At 40.8% G+C, this 15,067-nt stretch overlaps 1 protein-coding gene across 2 annotated transcripts in view; it reads right to left on the reverse strand.

The window, feature by feature from the left end:
* SREBF2 (sterol regulatory element binding transcription factor 2) overlaps positions 1-13,301 on the reverse strand; it is a 38,589-nt gene extending 25,288 nt beyond the window's left edge. Inside the window, exons 1-4 of one of the 2 annotated variants that reach the window (XM_070947992.1) lie at positions 13,163-13,301; positions 5,946-6,335; positions 4,789-4,970; positions 4,022-4,162 (exon numbers count right to left, since the gene is read on the reverse strand). In XM_070947992.1, coding sequence (XP_070804093.1) covers positions 4,022-4,162; positions 4,789-4,970; positions 5,946-6,335; positions 13,163-13,247 — 798 coding nt within the window. In that variant the 5' untranslated portion in view covers positions 13,248-13,301. Of the gene's footprint in view, positions 1-4,009; positions 4,163-4,788; positions 4,971-5,945; positions 6,336-13,162 lie in introns of both variants that reach the window. The other variant, XM_070947993.1, reaches the window with a different exon arrangement.
* Positions 13,302-15,067: the final 1,766 nt, after the last annotated feature.

Raw genomic sequence — 15,067 nt, forward strand, 5'->3', positions numbered from 1 at the left:
CCGCGGCAATGATCTTATTGAGGTCCTGATGGATACGGACCTCCTGGACTGTAGTTGTTGAAGCCACAGCAGGGAGGTGTGATTAAAGAATGAGGCCGCAGTAGCGGCCTGAATCGCCCAGGCAGAGGCCTGGTGTATTTTCTTAAAGGACAGGTCAAATTTCCTGTCCTCAGGCTTAAGGCCTTCAGATGTGTCCCCTGGGAGATAAGGAGCAGGGGATGAAAGGGCAGCCACTGGGCCATCAACAGGGGGTACACCTGTAAGAGGTTGGTGAGCGCAGGCTCCATGTTGTACTTGCGACGGTCCGTCCCGCTGGGAGTAGGCAGAGAAGCTGGGTGTTCTGCCCCAGCTACGGAACCCAAGAAATTGTTCTGCCCCAGCTCTGGATTCCCAAGGATTATGACACACACCAATGGTCCTTATCAAAGTTATAACGTACCAAGAATAAACAAAGTCCGTCAAAGATTGGCAACCAGCCCAGAAAACAAGATACGATAAGACACTCACTTCTTCAAAAATGCTCTGTAATAATTACAGGTTGTTTCCAGCAAGAAATTACTAATTGCGTGCGATTTAAATAGGCTAAGGGAGTGGCCAATTATCCTCAAACCTTAATCTCGAGACCTCCTCCTCCTGAGTAGCCACTCCTGCCTTTTGGCAGCCCTGCGTGCTCGAGCATTGAGGAGAGGCTCCTCCATTTTGCTCTCTCCTCTTGAAGGAGCCTCTGGAAGTTCTGAAGGCCCAGGCTGAGTCTCTGCCTCTGGCACCATATCCTCTTTAGCCTCCTCGCTGTCCGACCCGAGCGCCAGATACGCAGGCTGCTGGCGTGACCCCACACCAGCCTCCTCATCGGGATAGCCTGATCCGCGCAGGCCGCTGGTGGGTCACAACAGAAATGTAGCACACAAAACTCCGAACAACTCCATTTACTACAAACACAGTCTTTTTCAAATGCAGGCTATTACTAAAAATGTCCTTAACAGCCTGCCAGAAATTCCGAAGATTAGATAAAGGCTTACAAGAGTTGGCAATCAGCCCAGAAACCAGGTTTGCTTCACTCTCAAATGCTCAGCGAGACGAACATGCATTGTTTCTTGCAACATTTGCCAACTGTGTGCAAACTGAAATAGGCTAAGGGAGTGGCCAATTAGCCCCAAACCTTACACTTGAGGAGACCTCCTCCTGAGTAACCACTCCTGCCTTTTGGCAGCCCTGCGTGCTCGTGCATTGAGAAGAGCTCCTCCACTTCACTCTCTTCACTTGAAGGAACCTCTGGAGGTTCTGAAGGCCCTGGCTGAATCTCTGCCTCTGGCACCACATCTTCTTCAGCTTCCTCGCTGTCCGACTCGAGCGCCGGCTGCACAGGCTGCTGGCGCAACACCACACCAGTCTCGTCATCGGGATCAGCCAAAATCCGCACAGGCCGCTGACGGGCCACAACACCGGGCTGGTCCACTGTTTCTGAACAACATCAATGAAAAGTTTGGAAGTAGGGACGAAGAGTTGTTCTGTCAACCGGCTCCAAGAAAAGACCGTGGCTGGTTCCTGGAGTAGTGGTCGAGGTGGAGGCAGCCGCTCCAGGGTCAATTAGGCCGGAGGTGAGCTTGGCCTTGTATAATAAGGATTTAAACAATCCATGTGGAAAAAAGCCGTGAAGGCTGGAATGTCAGGAAGAGCGCCTTCGTCAGAAAGGTCAGGATCCCTCCGTGCCTCCTCCTCCAGGAACATGTCAATGCTGCCCTTGAGGAGATCCTGTAAGGCTAACAGAGGGAGAGACACGGTGCTGTCGTGAAAGAAGATCTGAGGCCAGAGAGGGTGAATGGCGTTCCCGAATGCCCACGGCAATGCGTTTGGTGATGGCCCTGGTAATCAGGCTCTGGACAGTCTCAGGTAAGTCGCCCAATTCTAGGCTAGGAGGATACTGCCCAGGTTGAGGATGAGGATCGCGAGACACCACTGAGCAAGCAAAGCCCCCCCCCTTTGAGCGGCCTTTTTAAGAAGGAGTGTCGTGAGGGGAGCTCTGGTCAGCTCTCTTGGGTGACAAGGCTCTGGACAGGTCCTGGTCTTCAGCTGGTTCTGGAGCGTGGAACCATGACCTGGGGCTGATCAAGGATTGTCATCGAGAGCAGCGTGATCCTTTTCAGCCTGTGAGAACTGACGTTCCAAGGCTTTCTGCCGTCTCTGAAGGTCCTTAAGTTCTGCCTTGGATAGTTGCTGGACCTTGCGGCCTGAGGCAGACTTGGAGGTGGCCTTCCTGCCAGAAGAAGCCTGAGCCACCTTACTGATGGTGGGCTGCTCCGCCATTGTAATGAAGTAAATGGCGTACCAGTGGCAGCTGTACTGGGTACGGTGTAGCCAGCGCACACAGTGAGGTCTAATAGGGCGGCTTACTCAGGGATCCTGGGAGATGCCAGCTCCTGAAGGGCCCCCTCCCCTTTATGCGGTGCAGGATCCAATCACAGCCTCAGCCGTAGAACAGGACCTCCGCATGCGCTTAAGGCGACATTGGTAAGTGGGAAGTAGCCGGGTAAGCCGCGCTGCTGATAATAGCCACCCAAAAGGTTTGAAGTAGCTCACGGGAAATAAAATGGCTGCCCCACGAGGTTCAAATCAGCTCGTGCTGAACAAAATGGCCGCCAGCAATGCTCTATAATGGCGGCTAGCTCAGGAGAGAGGCGCGCCTTGCCTGCAGTTGGGCCGACAGTGTCCACCTCAGCGATCGCTACGCGACGGCCCTGAAGGGGTTGCTCAGCTGGCAAACGGCAAGGTATTGATATGGCTGATTGAGAATCCTGAGCTGCAATGGCTCGCTCAAGGAGCGGCACACCATATGATCATGAAAGCACCTCTCAGCTGGCAAGCGGCTATGAAGTTTGGGGGGGGCGGCGGGGCGGCAGCGTTTCCAGCCGAGACTGAAGTGGCCACCACGCAATAATCCACAGAAAGTAAATTAAATAAACCTGAAGTCAAATGTGTCAGGAATGAGTTGAAAGAGTTGAAAGTTGAAGAGAAACTGCCAATATGTCTCGTCAGATCGACTGAGTTAAATAAACTGGAGTCGACGGAGCATATGGAGGCATGGCCAAAAACATCATGACTCAGTCTCCAGGCAGATCAACTGTATCAACCCATTCCTGACCCACTCCGCAGCCTATTGGGAGAAGGTGTGGTTCCAGAAGCAAACTTAACATTTTTAACAGGGACATTAGGACTTCAATTTCTCTGATGTCTACTGGAAAGAGAAACTCTGCTATGCATGACTACATTTGCTGACAGTTTCTCCAATGACAATGGAAAAGATGGCTATCTTTGACTTTACATCACGGCATAAAACATAATAAAATGAAAATATCAGGACCACGGGGTAAAATAAATGTGTAACAATAGATTTCTTTCTTTTATGAATAATCAACTACATATTGTGGACTCCCCAAAACCATATTTTAATAAATTCAGAGTGACAATAAACAAGATTATATGGCAGGAGAACATAATATTATTGGCAGAGAAAAAGAATTTTGAGATGGATGGGAGGTCCTAAAAATATACTAAAAGCACTATTGCAAATAATTTCAGTGTGGGAAAAAACTGGAAGACCAAGAGATAATAGTACTGTGGCAACACAAAAGTCAAAATTTGAACACATAAAAGAGTACACAAATAAGAGAAGAAAAGACAAACTGGTTACCAAGAAGAGACCTTTCAATAGTTTTCAACTGTAAGCTCCTATAATTCCCTCCTCCCAATATTTACAGATATATTCTGAGGAATTACATTGAAAACAAGTATATGTGCACAATACATACACATACTGTAAATATAGATATCTTTTTTCATTCCAAGAGTGATTATATAGGCTCAATATACCATTTTTTTTTGCAAGGAGATACTACTGTATACCATATGTACTATAATGCTCACATGCAGTTTGAAGAATCTCAATAAGAAAGAACCCTAATAAATAAAAGGAAGAAAGCAACCATTTGGGAGATAACGTGTGGAGCCCTACTATGTATGATACCTGCAGAGCTGTTGTCTGTATGGGCGTGGTTATTGCTGCCAGGGCTGGATTTTGAACAGCAGCCATAACAGGATTGCCATCAGTTTTCAATGTCGTTAAGACAAGAGAATCTGTCTTGATTATCTGTGGCTGGACTAGAACCTGGAAGGAGGCAAGACAGTAAACATTTAATGAAAACAAATTCAGAAATGGAAAGTTGTTATTACTAGTCCCTATGTTACAGTAGAGTCCCACTATGCAAGAAACAGCCATAATTACTATTTCAATATACTTCTTTCCAGGCTTCCTTCTATATATACCAGAGGCCCAGATTATACAGCTACTAACCTCATATAGGTTACAAATAGCTTTCACTGTGACATTCCATCAATCAATCCAATCATTTCTCTTAATTAATAAATTGCCTTTAAAGAGTATAATCTCCACCCGATAAAAGCTTTTAGAAGTGAAGTAAGGAATGTATTCTTTGTAATGCTCACCCCATCCATTAACAAAACTGTTGTTATAAAACACCAAAACCGCCACTGCTGAAATTATTATAATAGCAGCATGGAACATGATCCATTCTTTCCAAAATTTATTTACTAATTTTTTTCCAATACCAGTACTATAATCACTTTTTCTTTTCTTATGTTTAGCCATCAATGACCTATGGGCTTTGGGTATTTCATTGCTTAAAAGCCGAACATTATATCAGTGAAGTTATTTCTTGCCTTGGAACAGAATATAAATATATACTTCTCCCTTAAGATACTAAAAGAACTCACTGGAACCTGCTGAACCTGAGGGGCAGCTACTGCCTGGACAGTCGCTGGAGTTAGTGTCTGGATGGTGCCGTTGGTACTCTGTGTCAGTACCCTCTGAGCTTGCATGGTCTGCATCTGCTGTTGAATGGCAACTGGTTGAACTTGAGAGGAAGTCACCAAGCTTTGAACCTGAGGTTGCAGCACTAGAAAGAAGATAAGAAAAGTTTGAAACTGCTCAAGGGAAATTATGACTTCCACAATAAGAATTGTAGCCTCTGATCTTTGGTGATAGGCTGTGTTTCAACAAAAACATACAGGTAATTGCTGTAGTTTTTTTTCCTAAAAGTTATCATAATCTAACAACTAAAAGCAAAATTCACCAAAAATATCTTCTATTCAGTTTTAATATTACATTAGGACAGTACTGCCTTAACCAGTGATATCATAATTCTTGATTTTTAATTACAAACTTGTCCACCAGCATGAGTTTTTATTACTTTAGTATTCAAGTTTATATTTTAAACATTATATATTTTATTGATTGTTCTGTTTAATTGTATTTCTCTGCTATTTAATTGTATGTCTTGTAAACAGTTTGAAAACAGAATATATATTTTGACCAAATAGCAAAATCTTATTGCAAAAGAATTAACATTACAGGCAGTCCTTGAATTAAGACTGTCACTGCACCTGGAATTACCGTTGTTATGATGCTCATTAAGTGCATCATTATGTGACCATGCCTGATTTTATTACCTATTACCTTATCCGATTAAGTGAATCACTGCAATTGTTAAGCAAATCCATTGTCTGAAATAAAAATGTTTCAATAGAAACAGAAGTAAATGCCAGATTTCAGCAAAAAATGTTATAAATTCCAATCATATGACTTCAGGATGCTACCACGGTGTAAATATGGAACAGTTGCTGAGTGCCCAAAATGTGGATACATGACTGCGAGGGGGTCAGCCATGGGAATTTCAAAACTGGGCTTTAAGTATCTTTTGGGGGAAGGGTCTTTTGTAACTTTGAATGGTCACCGAGCAACCAGTCTGGCAACATGGATATATAATGCTGTATTCCAGATATTCTCATCTGTGAAGATGAAGGTAAGGATATTTTACCCTAGTGCTTTATAAAATTGTGTTCCTTATTGCTTTGAAGACCATGGGAGTTACCTTGAAAACTTGTGGCTGCATTTTGGTATATTACAGGTTGCTGGATGATCCGGGTCTGGGGAGAAGAGCTGAAAGTGGGAGTGATCATCACTGTCTGTTGCTGAAGTGGGGGTTGAACTTGGGGGCGAGGTTGAAGAGGGGGTGCAGCCCGTTGTGGAGCAGGAATTGTGCCCGTTGACTGAGAGGTCTTCACTTGCACTGACTGAAGCTGTGGTGGAGAAGCTGCACTAGGAGAAGAGGATTGCAACTGTCCCTGGTTGTAAGCTTTCTGTGAAGTATCTGATATTCTGTCTCCATTACATGCATTGTTGCTCTGGAATGTGCCATATAACTGTTCAGAAAATAAATCTGGAAAATCTCCAACTTGATTGCTGACAAACTGTAGCATTTCTATTAAAAAAAAACACAAAAATGGAAACCGCAAGATTACTTTTCAAAATTAATCAATCTTAAAATGAAAAAAATATACAGCAAGGACATGCATTCTTTTAGATCTAAGAATCTAAGAAAAGATGCACTTTCCTCAAATGACTGGTTAAATTTGTTTTATGGCCTTATCACTGGATGCTTAAGTGGTATATGTAAATTCATATATCTTTTCATTTTAAATTAGGGTATGAACTATTTGTAACCATACTTTAGGAAACCAAGTTTTGCCACAATTATCTACGATTTTGTCTCGTCACAATTAAATTATCCCAATGAGTCATTTGTGAACTGCCTTTCTGGAAAATTGAAATGATTTAAAATATGATGCCTTATTATTAACCAGATGTAAAAACGTTACCAATTTCAGTTCAGCAGCTATACTTCTCCTGTAGTAGCCTATTAGAAAAGAATTGAAAATATGGACCTTTCCTTAGATATTTAAACCTGAATGTTTGGAATTCCCATCCAGAGATAAATATTAAATTTGAGTCCCTAATTATCAATTAATGGTTGTTCCTTGTTTTTAGTTGGTATTGTTTATTTTATTTTTATATTTTTTTGTTTATTGTATGCTGCCAGAGTTGCATTGTTCAAGTTCAGCAGCCATTTAATTGCTCTAAATAAATAAATAAGGGATCCCAAACTGGGATTCCACTTACCATATATACTCGAGTATAAGCCGAGTTTTTCAGCACATTTTTTATGCTGAAAAAAGTCCCCCATGGCTTATACTCAAGTGAGGAAAAAATGCCTTTTTTCCTGCAACCCATTTTGGCTTCCAGGGGCTGCAGGGAGGCTTACTAAGGCCAAAATGGGGCATGGGGGGTGTCTAGCAAGACTCCCTGCAGACCCCTGGAAGCAAAAACGGGCAGGGGGGGCTTCAAGGGAGAAAGAAACAAAGAAATCCTCACTGTTTAGGGAGATCCCCCACATGCACGGGCTGCTAGCTATCCTTGCTCAGGCTAAGCTAATCAATAGTGGAGCTCTAAGAATGCCAGATGAGAAGGAGAAAGCTATCCTTGCTCAGGATAAGCTACAAAATGTTTCAAAATGTCTGGCTTTTCTTCCTCCTACCAAAGACCTTCTGGGATTCTTCACAGAAAGGGAGAAAGGAGAAAGGGAGGGAGAAAGAAAGAGAGAGAGAGAGAAGAAAGAAAGAGACAAAGAAAGAAAGAGAAAAAAAGAAAAAGAAAAAGGAAGGGAGAGAGAGAGAGAGAGAATGCAGGTATCTCTTAACAGAGGCTTGAACTTGCCTGAAATTAGATCAAGCCCTACATCACTTAACCCAATGTATCAGATTAAATTGTTATTAAATTATTTTTGGTATACCGGTATATACTACATTCTCTTGTGTAATTTAGTTATAATGTAGTTTACACTATGCCCTTACAGAGCTAGTTTACTGTTTTTCTTTGAAATAAATATTCAAAAACATTTAACCTACTGATGCCTCAATTAATGTAATTTTATTGGTATCTATTTTTATTTTGAAATTTACCAGTAGCTGCTGCATTTTCCACCCTAGGCTTATACTTGAGTCAATAAGTTTTCCCAGTTTTTTGTGGTAAAATTAGGTGCCTCGGCTTATATTCGGGTCAAAGTACAAAAAGTACTTTGCTACCAGTTCGCAATGGGAGCGTGCGCCTGCTTGCTTCTTCTGCACATGCGCAGAAGCTTCTGTGCATGTGCAGAGTGTCCGTGATGATGTCTGGGCAGAGCCTCCCGCCACCGTTACTACTGGCTTGCAAGATCCGGACTGAACTCGTAGCAACCCACCACTGATCCCAAATCGCTAATTTCTACTAATCACAAACACTAAAAAGTTACTAATTTTCTATGCAATAAGCTTAGAAAATAAATCCTGTAATTGATGAATCATTAAGTAATAAAACTTAAAATTCTGTAATAGTATCAAGGAAATGTTTAGGGCACAAATACTCGACCATGTGCATTTTTTCTGCCTCATTTGTTATTCTGCTGTCTCCATCAATTTAAATCAATATGAGCTATTTCCAGGAAAAAGGATTGAAGATTAGATTCAATTAAATGATATATAATATATAGCAGAAACTTACTAAGCAAAAAAAATGGACCAAATGAAAACAAAAATTCTACTCACTTGACAGAGCTCAATTTAGAAGACATATCTAATTCCATAAAAGCATCATCACTCTCCATTTTTTAAAATACCATAACTATGAAAGCCAAAGAGGAAAATTCTGGATAATAGACTATTTCAGCATGGCTGGCTGGGGAATTCTGGGTGTTGGAAGTCCATATATCTTAAAATTGCTGAGGCTGAGAAACATTCTTCTAATCCTTACGACCCAAGGATTTGTTCCACATCTGACTGGGTTAAGCTTTTAAAGACTTTTAAGATTTCAAAGTTAATAGTTTCCCATTAAAGAGATTCCTTTATCTAAGTACCGGTAATGGAAATATAGGCTGCAGAGTTTGGAAACTTATCAATTTACTTCAGGAACATCCAACAATTATTACTGTTACTGTTAAAATAAAAACTCATTGCCAATTTATCACCTGAAATCAACATGATTTGATTGCTAAAAAGAAAGTTATGTTCATTTTATGGCTATCAGATCTGGGCTGCAAAAACCTAAACATTAGACAGCAGGAAAGAGTTGATTTTCTTGCTGATATTTAGCAGTCATCAGAATTTTTGCAATCCAGGTTTGACAATCTAATTGTCAACCTAATTATATTGTTTTAAAAGATATGTAAACATTTTAATTTGGCATGCAAAAACAGCTTCTCGTGATTTTAAAAACGTAAACAAAACAATAATTACATATTTAAATAAATATGCTTCTTATTTAAACAAGCTCACTTCTGTTCTAAAAAAAGGGTAGGAATATATTCTGTATTTATGCTAAAAATATTTGTTCTAAGTAGCTTTTCACCTCTAAATATGCTGCTTAATAGAAAAAATAGTAATATATAGGAAAAGGTGTTCTTCAGAAAAACAAAACCTAGGAATAAATATTTTTTCAAACAAAATCGGGAGAGAACTTCTTAAAATGTGGCACATTCTAAGAATTTGAAATATTTTTCCAGACCGGACATTGTCATGTCTTTTTGATCTAAGACTTTTTTTTTTTTAAATTTGATTTATATGCTGCCCTTCTCCGGAGACTCAAGGTGGCTTACAATGCGTTAAGCATTTGATCCATTCTCTCCTGAAAAGTAATAGCAGAGACCTATTTCCAATAAACCCATTGCTTTTGTACTTTCTCCCTTAAGACTCCCCATTTCTTGTGAAGATGTATGTTATGGAGCAAAGTAACACTCAGATAACAAATCCTAATTAATCATCTAAACAATGAGAGTTGAAGCTAGTTGAGCTCTCCCCAAAACTGAACATACAAAGAGCACAAGTTCTGCTGGTCTCCAAATGATAAGAGCCCATCACCAAAACGCTTAGAGAATCATTACATTCATAAGTAATGCTGAAACAGGATTACTCAGAAAGCACTATACTTTAGAGCAGTGTGTTTCAAACTTGCCAACTTTAAGATGTGTGGACTTTTCAACTCTGACAATTCTCCAGTCATTCCAGAATTCCCTAGCAAAATTCCCCAGCCAGCATGTTGGGGAATTCTAGGAGCTAAAGTCCACACACCCGGAATTTGCCGAATTTGAAAAACATTGCTATAGACTATCCACACCAATCATATTGTCTATGTCAAGGGCAGAGCACTTTAACAGAAACCTGAGCAAAGGCAAGAAACATTGAATACTCTCCTAGAAAGTGCTGGCAAATGATGTGGGTGGGTGCTAGAGTGCAGCGGGATGGCAGGTCCATGGGCAGGTGCTGCAAAGCATGAGATTCCCATGCTGCCTGGGGGCTTCTGGGAGAAAAAGTTGTGGGAGCAAGAGTGACTTGTAACCTCCTGCTGCTTTCCCATTGACTTTGCTTGTGGGAAGCCATCAAGGAAGGTCACAAATGACAAGTACATGATCATGGAATGCTGCAACCATCAAAACTGCAAGCCAGTTGCCAAGAGCCTGAAACACAATCACATGACTTCTGGGGCCAACTGCAACTTCAAGTTTGTACTCCATCACTGTAACTCTGAACAGTTGCTGAACAAGTGGACATAACTCAAGGACCTCATGTATTGTTGGCACCAAGTAAAAATTTTCTCAAACTCAGCAATTTATAAAACAAACACATCTAACATAATACTTGTTTTTAACACTTATTTCTATTTTCTACTCCTTTTCAGTTATTTGATTAAGTGCTTTAACTTTGAAAGCTACATTTTAAGTACAAACTTATTTTTCTTTAGCAAACAAAATATATTCTCCATTCACATAAATACATGAAAATATGTGAATAAACATAAGGGGAATCAAAAATGTGTAAAGGTGAGTCAAATCACTACAAGCAGAAATCTGTTTTTTAGCAAAAGAAAATTCAAATAATGTTAAATAATATTTTGATTCATGCTAAAACTGGGCAGAGAAAACAAATTGTACCACCTTTTTAAAGTTGGGCAAAAAAGACATGGCATTAATTGCCCAAATTGTACTTTAGGATTTTAAATTTAGATTAATTGAAATGTCACTGGAAAAAATAAGCTATAAAAATTAGGAACACAGAAGCAACATATGAATCCAAGAGAGAATAACTATATTAATGTTAATATTAGTCATCTTAATCAGGGGTTTCTTTGCCTGCCTGAAGTATTAGTTTTTATATGTTTCTTATATTCAGGCAATTTTGGTACATACGGCATTTTTTCCTGTTTAAACCTGAGACCTCATGATTATATGCAGCCTCTAAAACTATGATGGTGAACCTATGGCACACGTGCCACAGGTGGCACGCAGCGCCCTCTCTGTGGGCACGCGAGCCTTCACCCCAGTTTAGCTCTGCTACGCATGCGTGTGCGCCTCCCACCAGCCAGCCGGTCTTTGGGTCTCTGCTGTGCATGTATGGGGGGGTGCACACACATGGGGGAGGTCATGTGGTTGGGTACGTGCGTGGGGCACATGTGCGGGGGCTGCACACACATTGCATTTTGGAGGTTCAGACGCTTTGGACACTTGGCCCAGAAAAAGTTAGCCATCACTGCTCTAAAAGCTTTGGTCTATCTTTCTGTGTGTCTAAATGTTGCCATCAAATTATTATATTTAAAATAACAAATAGCTATTTTTAACAGTAATTAGGTGAGAGGATGTCACTGTTCACCAATATCTATTAAACATAAAATAGACCATCATGAGTAATTTGCATAATGCATCATTTATGTATGGTGTCATCATTCCAATTGCACAAAATATGTCATTTGTTACCAACAGAAAATAATATTTGTAACTCAGTGTTGAACTGTGGAGTCCTTGGTGCTCTCTAAGCTTGGTTGTTTTCTTGCAGACATTTTATTACCCACTCCTACAATATAACAGAGAGCAAACCCAATTCCCTTCTAGGGCTGAAAATGTTACCTAGTTAGGTAATGAAAAGAATCAAGCTCAGAGAGCATCAAGGACTCCATACATCATTTGTATGATGTCATAATGCAAATCGGCAGATTTGACTCATTGCATGTGGTCTAGGTCTGCTAAACTATGGTTTCACTGAACATACATTAACTGCAATTATTATATTACATTTAAATTAGATATCAGATTAAAATAATTGTTCATTCAGGTCATGCCCAAAGAACCCCAAATTTATCAATAAGTACAAAAATAGAAGCAATGTTAAGAGACAAAAAGCTAGTATGCATCTGACAGATTAAAATATCAATTCTATTCAGTCATGTTAAAAAATATCTTGTACACTTCTTAATTTTGACTGCCAAAATGACAAACTTTCTCCCCCCACCCCCAATTGTACCATTTTGATGTAGATAGACCAAGTGGCTTATTTGATTGATTGATGGTTGTCACTACCGGGATGGGGGGTTATTACTTTTTTATTGTTTTTATATTGGGTTTTTAATCTTTGTAAGCTGCCAGGAGTCAATGAGTGTGTGTGTGTTGGGTGGCCATATAGATGTTCTTAAATAAAATAAATTTTCATAAAACCCTCCAGTCCCAAGCACCCACAAATCATACAGGTTCACATACAAACCTGTTCTTTGTGGATGAATGCACTCAATATTTTATAAGTGTCAATAACACATGCCAAGAAATACAACTGAAACAAACTATTTCACTAATACACAAGGAAATGCCCAAGGGCTTCTGATAACACCCACAATTCTAGATATTATTTTTGTCTTCTAAGGCCATTTTGATGGGCTTAGAGCTGGCATAGATCTAAGAGAGTCCTAGGCGTGAATGTTAAATAATAAAGGCAACTGAATTTGAGGGAGCTTACTTCCAAATAAGGATACACTGTGTTGCACTATATATATAAATACACACCAATGTTCAAACAGTGTATTTATTCTGAAGCAAGGAGGCATCACAAGCATACCTGAAATTTAATGTAAACAATAACTCTCAAATTTCCTATCCTAAATGATAGGCATCTGAATTTGGATGAGTTGAAGGGGACACAGAAAGCTAACTACAGCGTTGCATGCTAAACGCACTGGGCGACACCTGCCAATTCACGTGTGAGGTTGCTGTGGGAATCCCCAGCCATTTAAACAGGGATATAGTAGTGTATCTGTGGCCAACAGGCAAATACACTTAGCGGCACTTCGCCTCTCTGGGCCGGGTCCGCCCCGAGCAGCGCCTTCCCTTTCCTCCGCGGTTGCTGTATCTGAGGGGGGCGATAGTGGGCACAGCCGAGCGGCCGCCTCGTGCGCACTCACCATCGATATCGCCCAGTGTGAGCTCGTCGCCGAGCTCCGTCAGGGTCTCCATAGTCTCCATGCCGCTCAGCTCGCCGTTTTCCATTGCCGGCGAGGCGCGCCCGACTCAGCTACAGCGAGTCACCTCGTAAGAGGGCGAGTCACCTCGTCAGAGGGAGCGGCGACACCCACCCCCCGCATTAACCCTTTCCCAGGCGGGGATTGCTGCTTCAACTCGGGTTCTCCGGGCTTAGAGCCCCAACCGGCGCCATCTTACTCTAACTTCTGTGAACTCCACCCATCCACCTGCGGGGAGCCACCGCCGCGCGCGGCTGGTTGTCCATGAGACCAGGTCTCCCCCGTCCAATCAGCGGACAGAGCGGTTCGTGGTGTGATGGCGCGTCAGCGATCAGCAGCTTTCATTTGGATGCGAGGCATCTTTCTCTTGCCTGGACCGCCCTCCCGCTTTAAATATGTATGAGAAGGCGGGAAGTTTATGAAATATTACGCCTGAAATTGAAAACGGGAGGGCGCTATTGATTTCACTTACACAGCTACGGCTTGTTTTGGGTACCGTAGAAACGAACGCAATAAAAAGAGAACATTGTGGACTCTCTTAGAGGAAAAATTGAAAAACTGGAAAGTACCTTTCTTTGGACAATCCAAACTTTGTTAAGACTGCCATGAAGTTTGATGTTAAGAAAGATGGGAGCTCTTTATAGGAAGAGAGAGTTTTGTCCATTTAACAGTGAAATCTACGTATCTGTTTCGGAAATGACATACAACCCTGTGGCACCTAGATTGTCTTTAAAATTAAATTATTGGAACGCTTTGTTGGATCACAGCCCATCTTAGCCACCAAAGGTTACGCAATAGAAAGTGTTGATCTCTGGTGATCCTAAGACTGCTTTTGCAAAAGACAGATATAGTCACTTCCCTAGAAACCTTCATAGTGTCTGGGATTTTCTTATTTGTTTAGGGAATTTTTTTTCAAAATTGTATAAACAATCTCTATTTGGCTTTACATTTTTGCTACGCATTTTGTCTCAGTAGGCATATGTTAAATCTGGTCAAACCTGTCTGGGCTTGGAAGCTAAGAATGGGATTTAGCAATACCAGGGCAAAAGGTAAAACTGGGAAGTGGCTATGGGTGTGTATTCTTCAAAAAGGAATTGAACTATGAAGATTTTACTTCTATCCAGGTAATGCACCTTCCATCTTCGAATACTGGATCATGGAACCAAGAGAACCTTTGCCATAATAAAATCTGTTAGTCATTAAACTATGTTCTCTTTAATATAAAAATAAAAATCATAGGACAAAAATGAGTTAATGCTCCATCTTCTCCCATTAAAAATACCATTGGGCATTTCTGATGTGGACATAACTTTACAGTTAAACATTTGCTCCACTTGGTGCTCCGCTTGATTCCAGGACTTTATGCTATTGAGCCACAATGTATATGAGTAACTAAAGCAATTATCATAGATTAAGGAAATAAATCTTTTCATTAACGGAAAGTTCCATATAGCAATAACAATAGCAGTTAGACATATATTGCTTCACAGTGCTTTTACAGCCATCTCTAAGCGGTTTACAGAGTCAGCATATTGCCCCCAACAATCTGGGGATTGCTTTATGAGTTTTATTGCCTGAAACTGTGTCCCATCAGGATGGATCTTCTAAATGGACAGCAGTGTGTTGGATATGTTTGCCACTGTTATGTTGTTTATAAAAAAAAGTTGAACAAAAAAGATAAATAATCATTCAATTTATTTATTTTTGTTCAAAACCCATCTTTCAGTACTCCAATGGAAAGATTACGAGAAACTAGAACAAGTGTAGAAGAGATTGATGAAAATGACTAGGGAACTAAAAATTAAGTCCTATAAAGGGAAATTCAATGAGCTGGGCATATTTAGCTTT

This window comes from Pituophis catenifer, unplaced genomic scaffold, assembly GCF_029215685.1.
Source record: "Pituophis catenifer annectens isolate HBS135680 unplaced genomic scaffold, rPitCat1.0.hap2 SCAF_7, whole genome shotgun sequence".
In the NCBI taxonomy this organism is placed as follows: Eukaryota; Metazoa; Chordata; class Lepidosauria; order Squamata; family Colubridae; genus Pituophis; species Pituophis catenifer.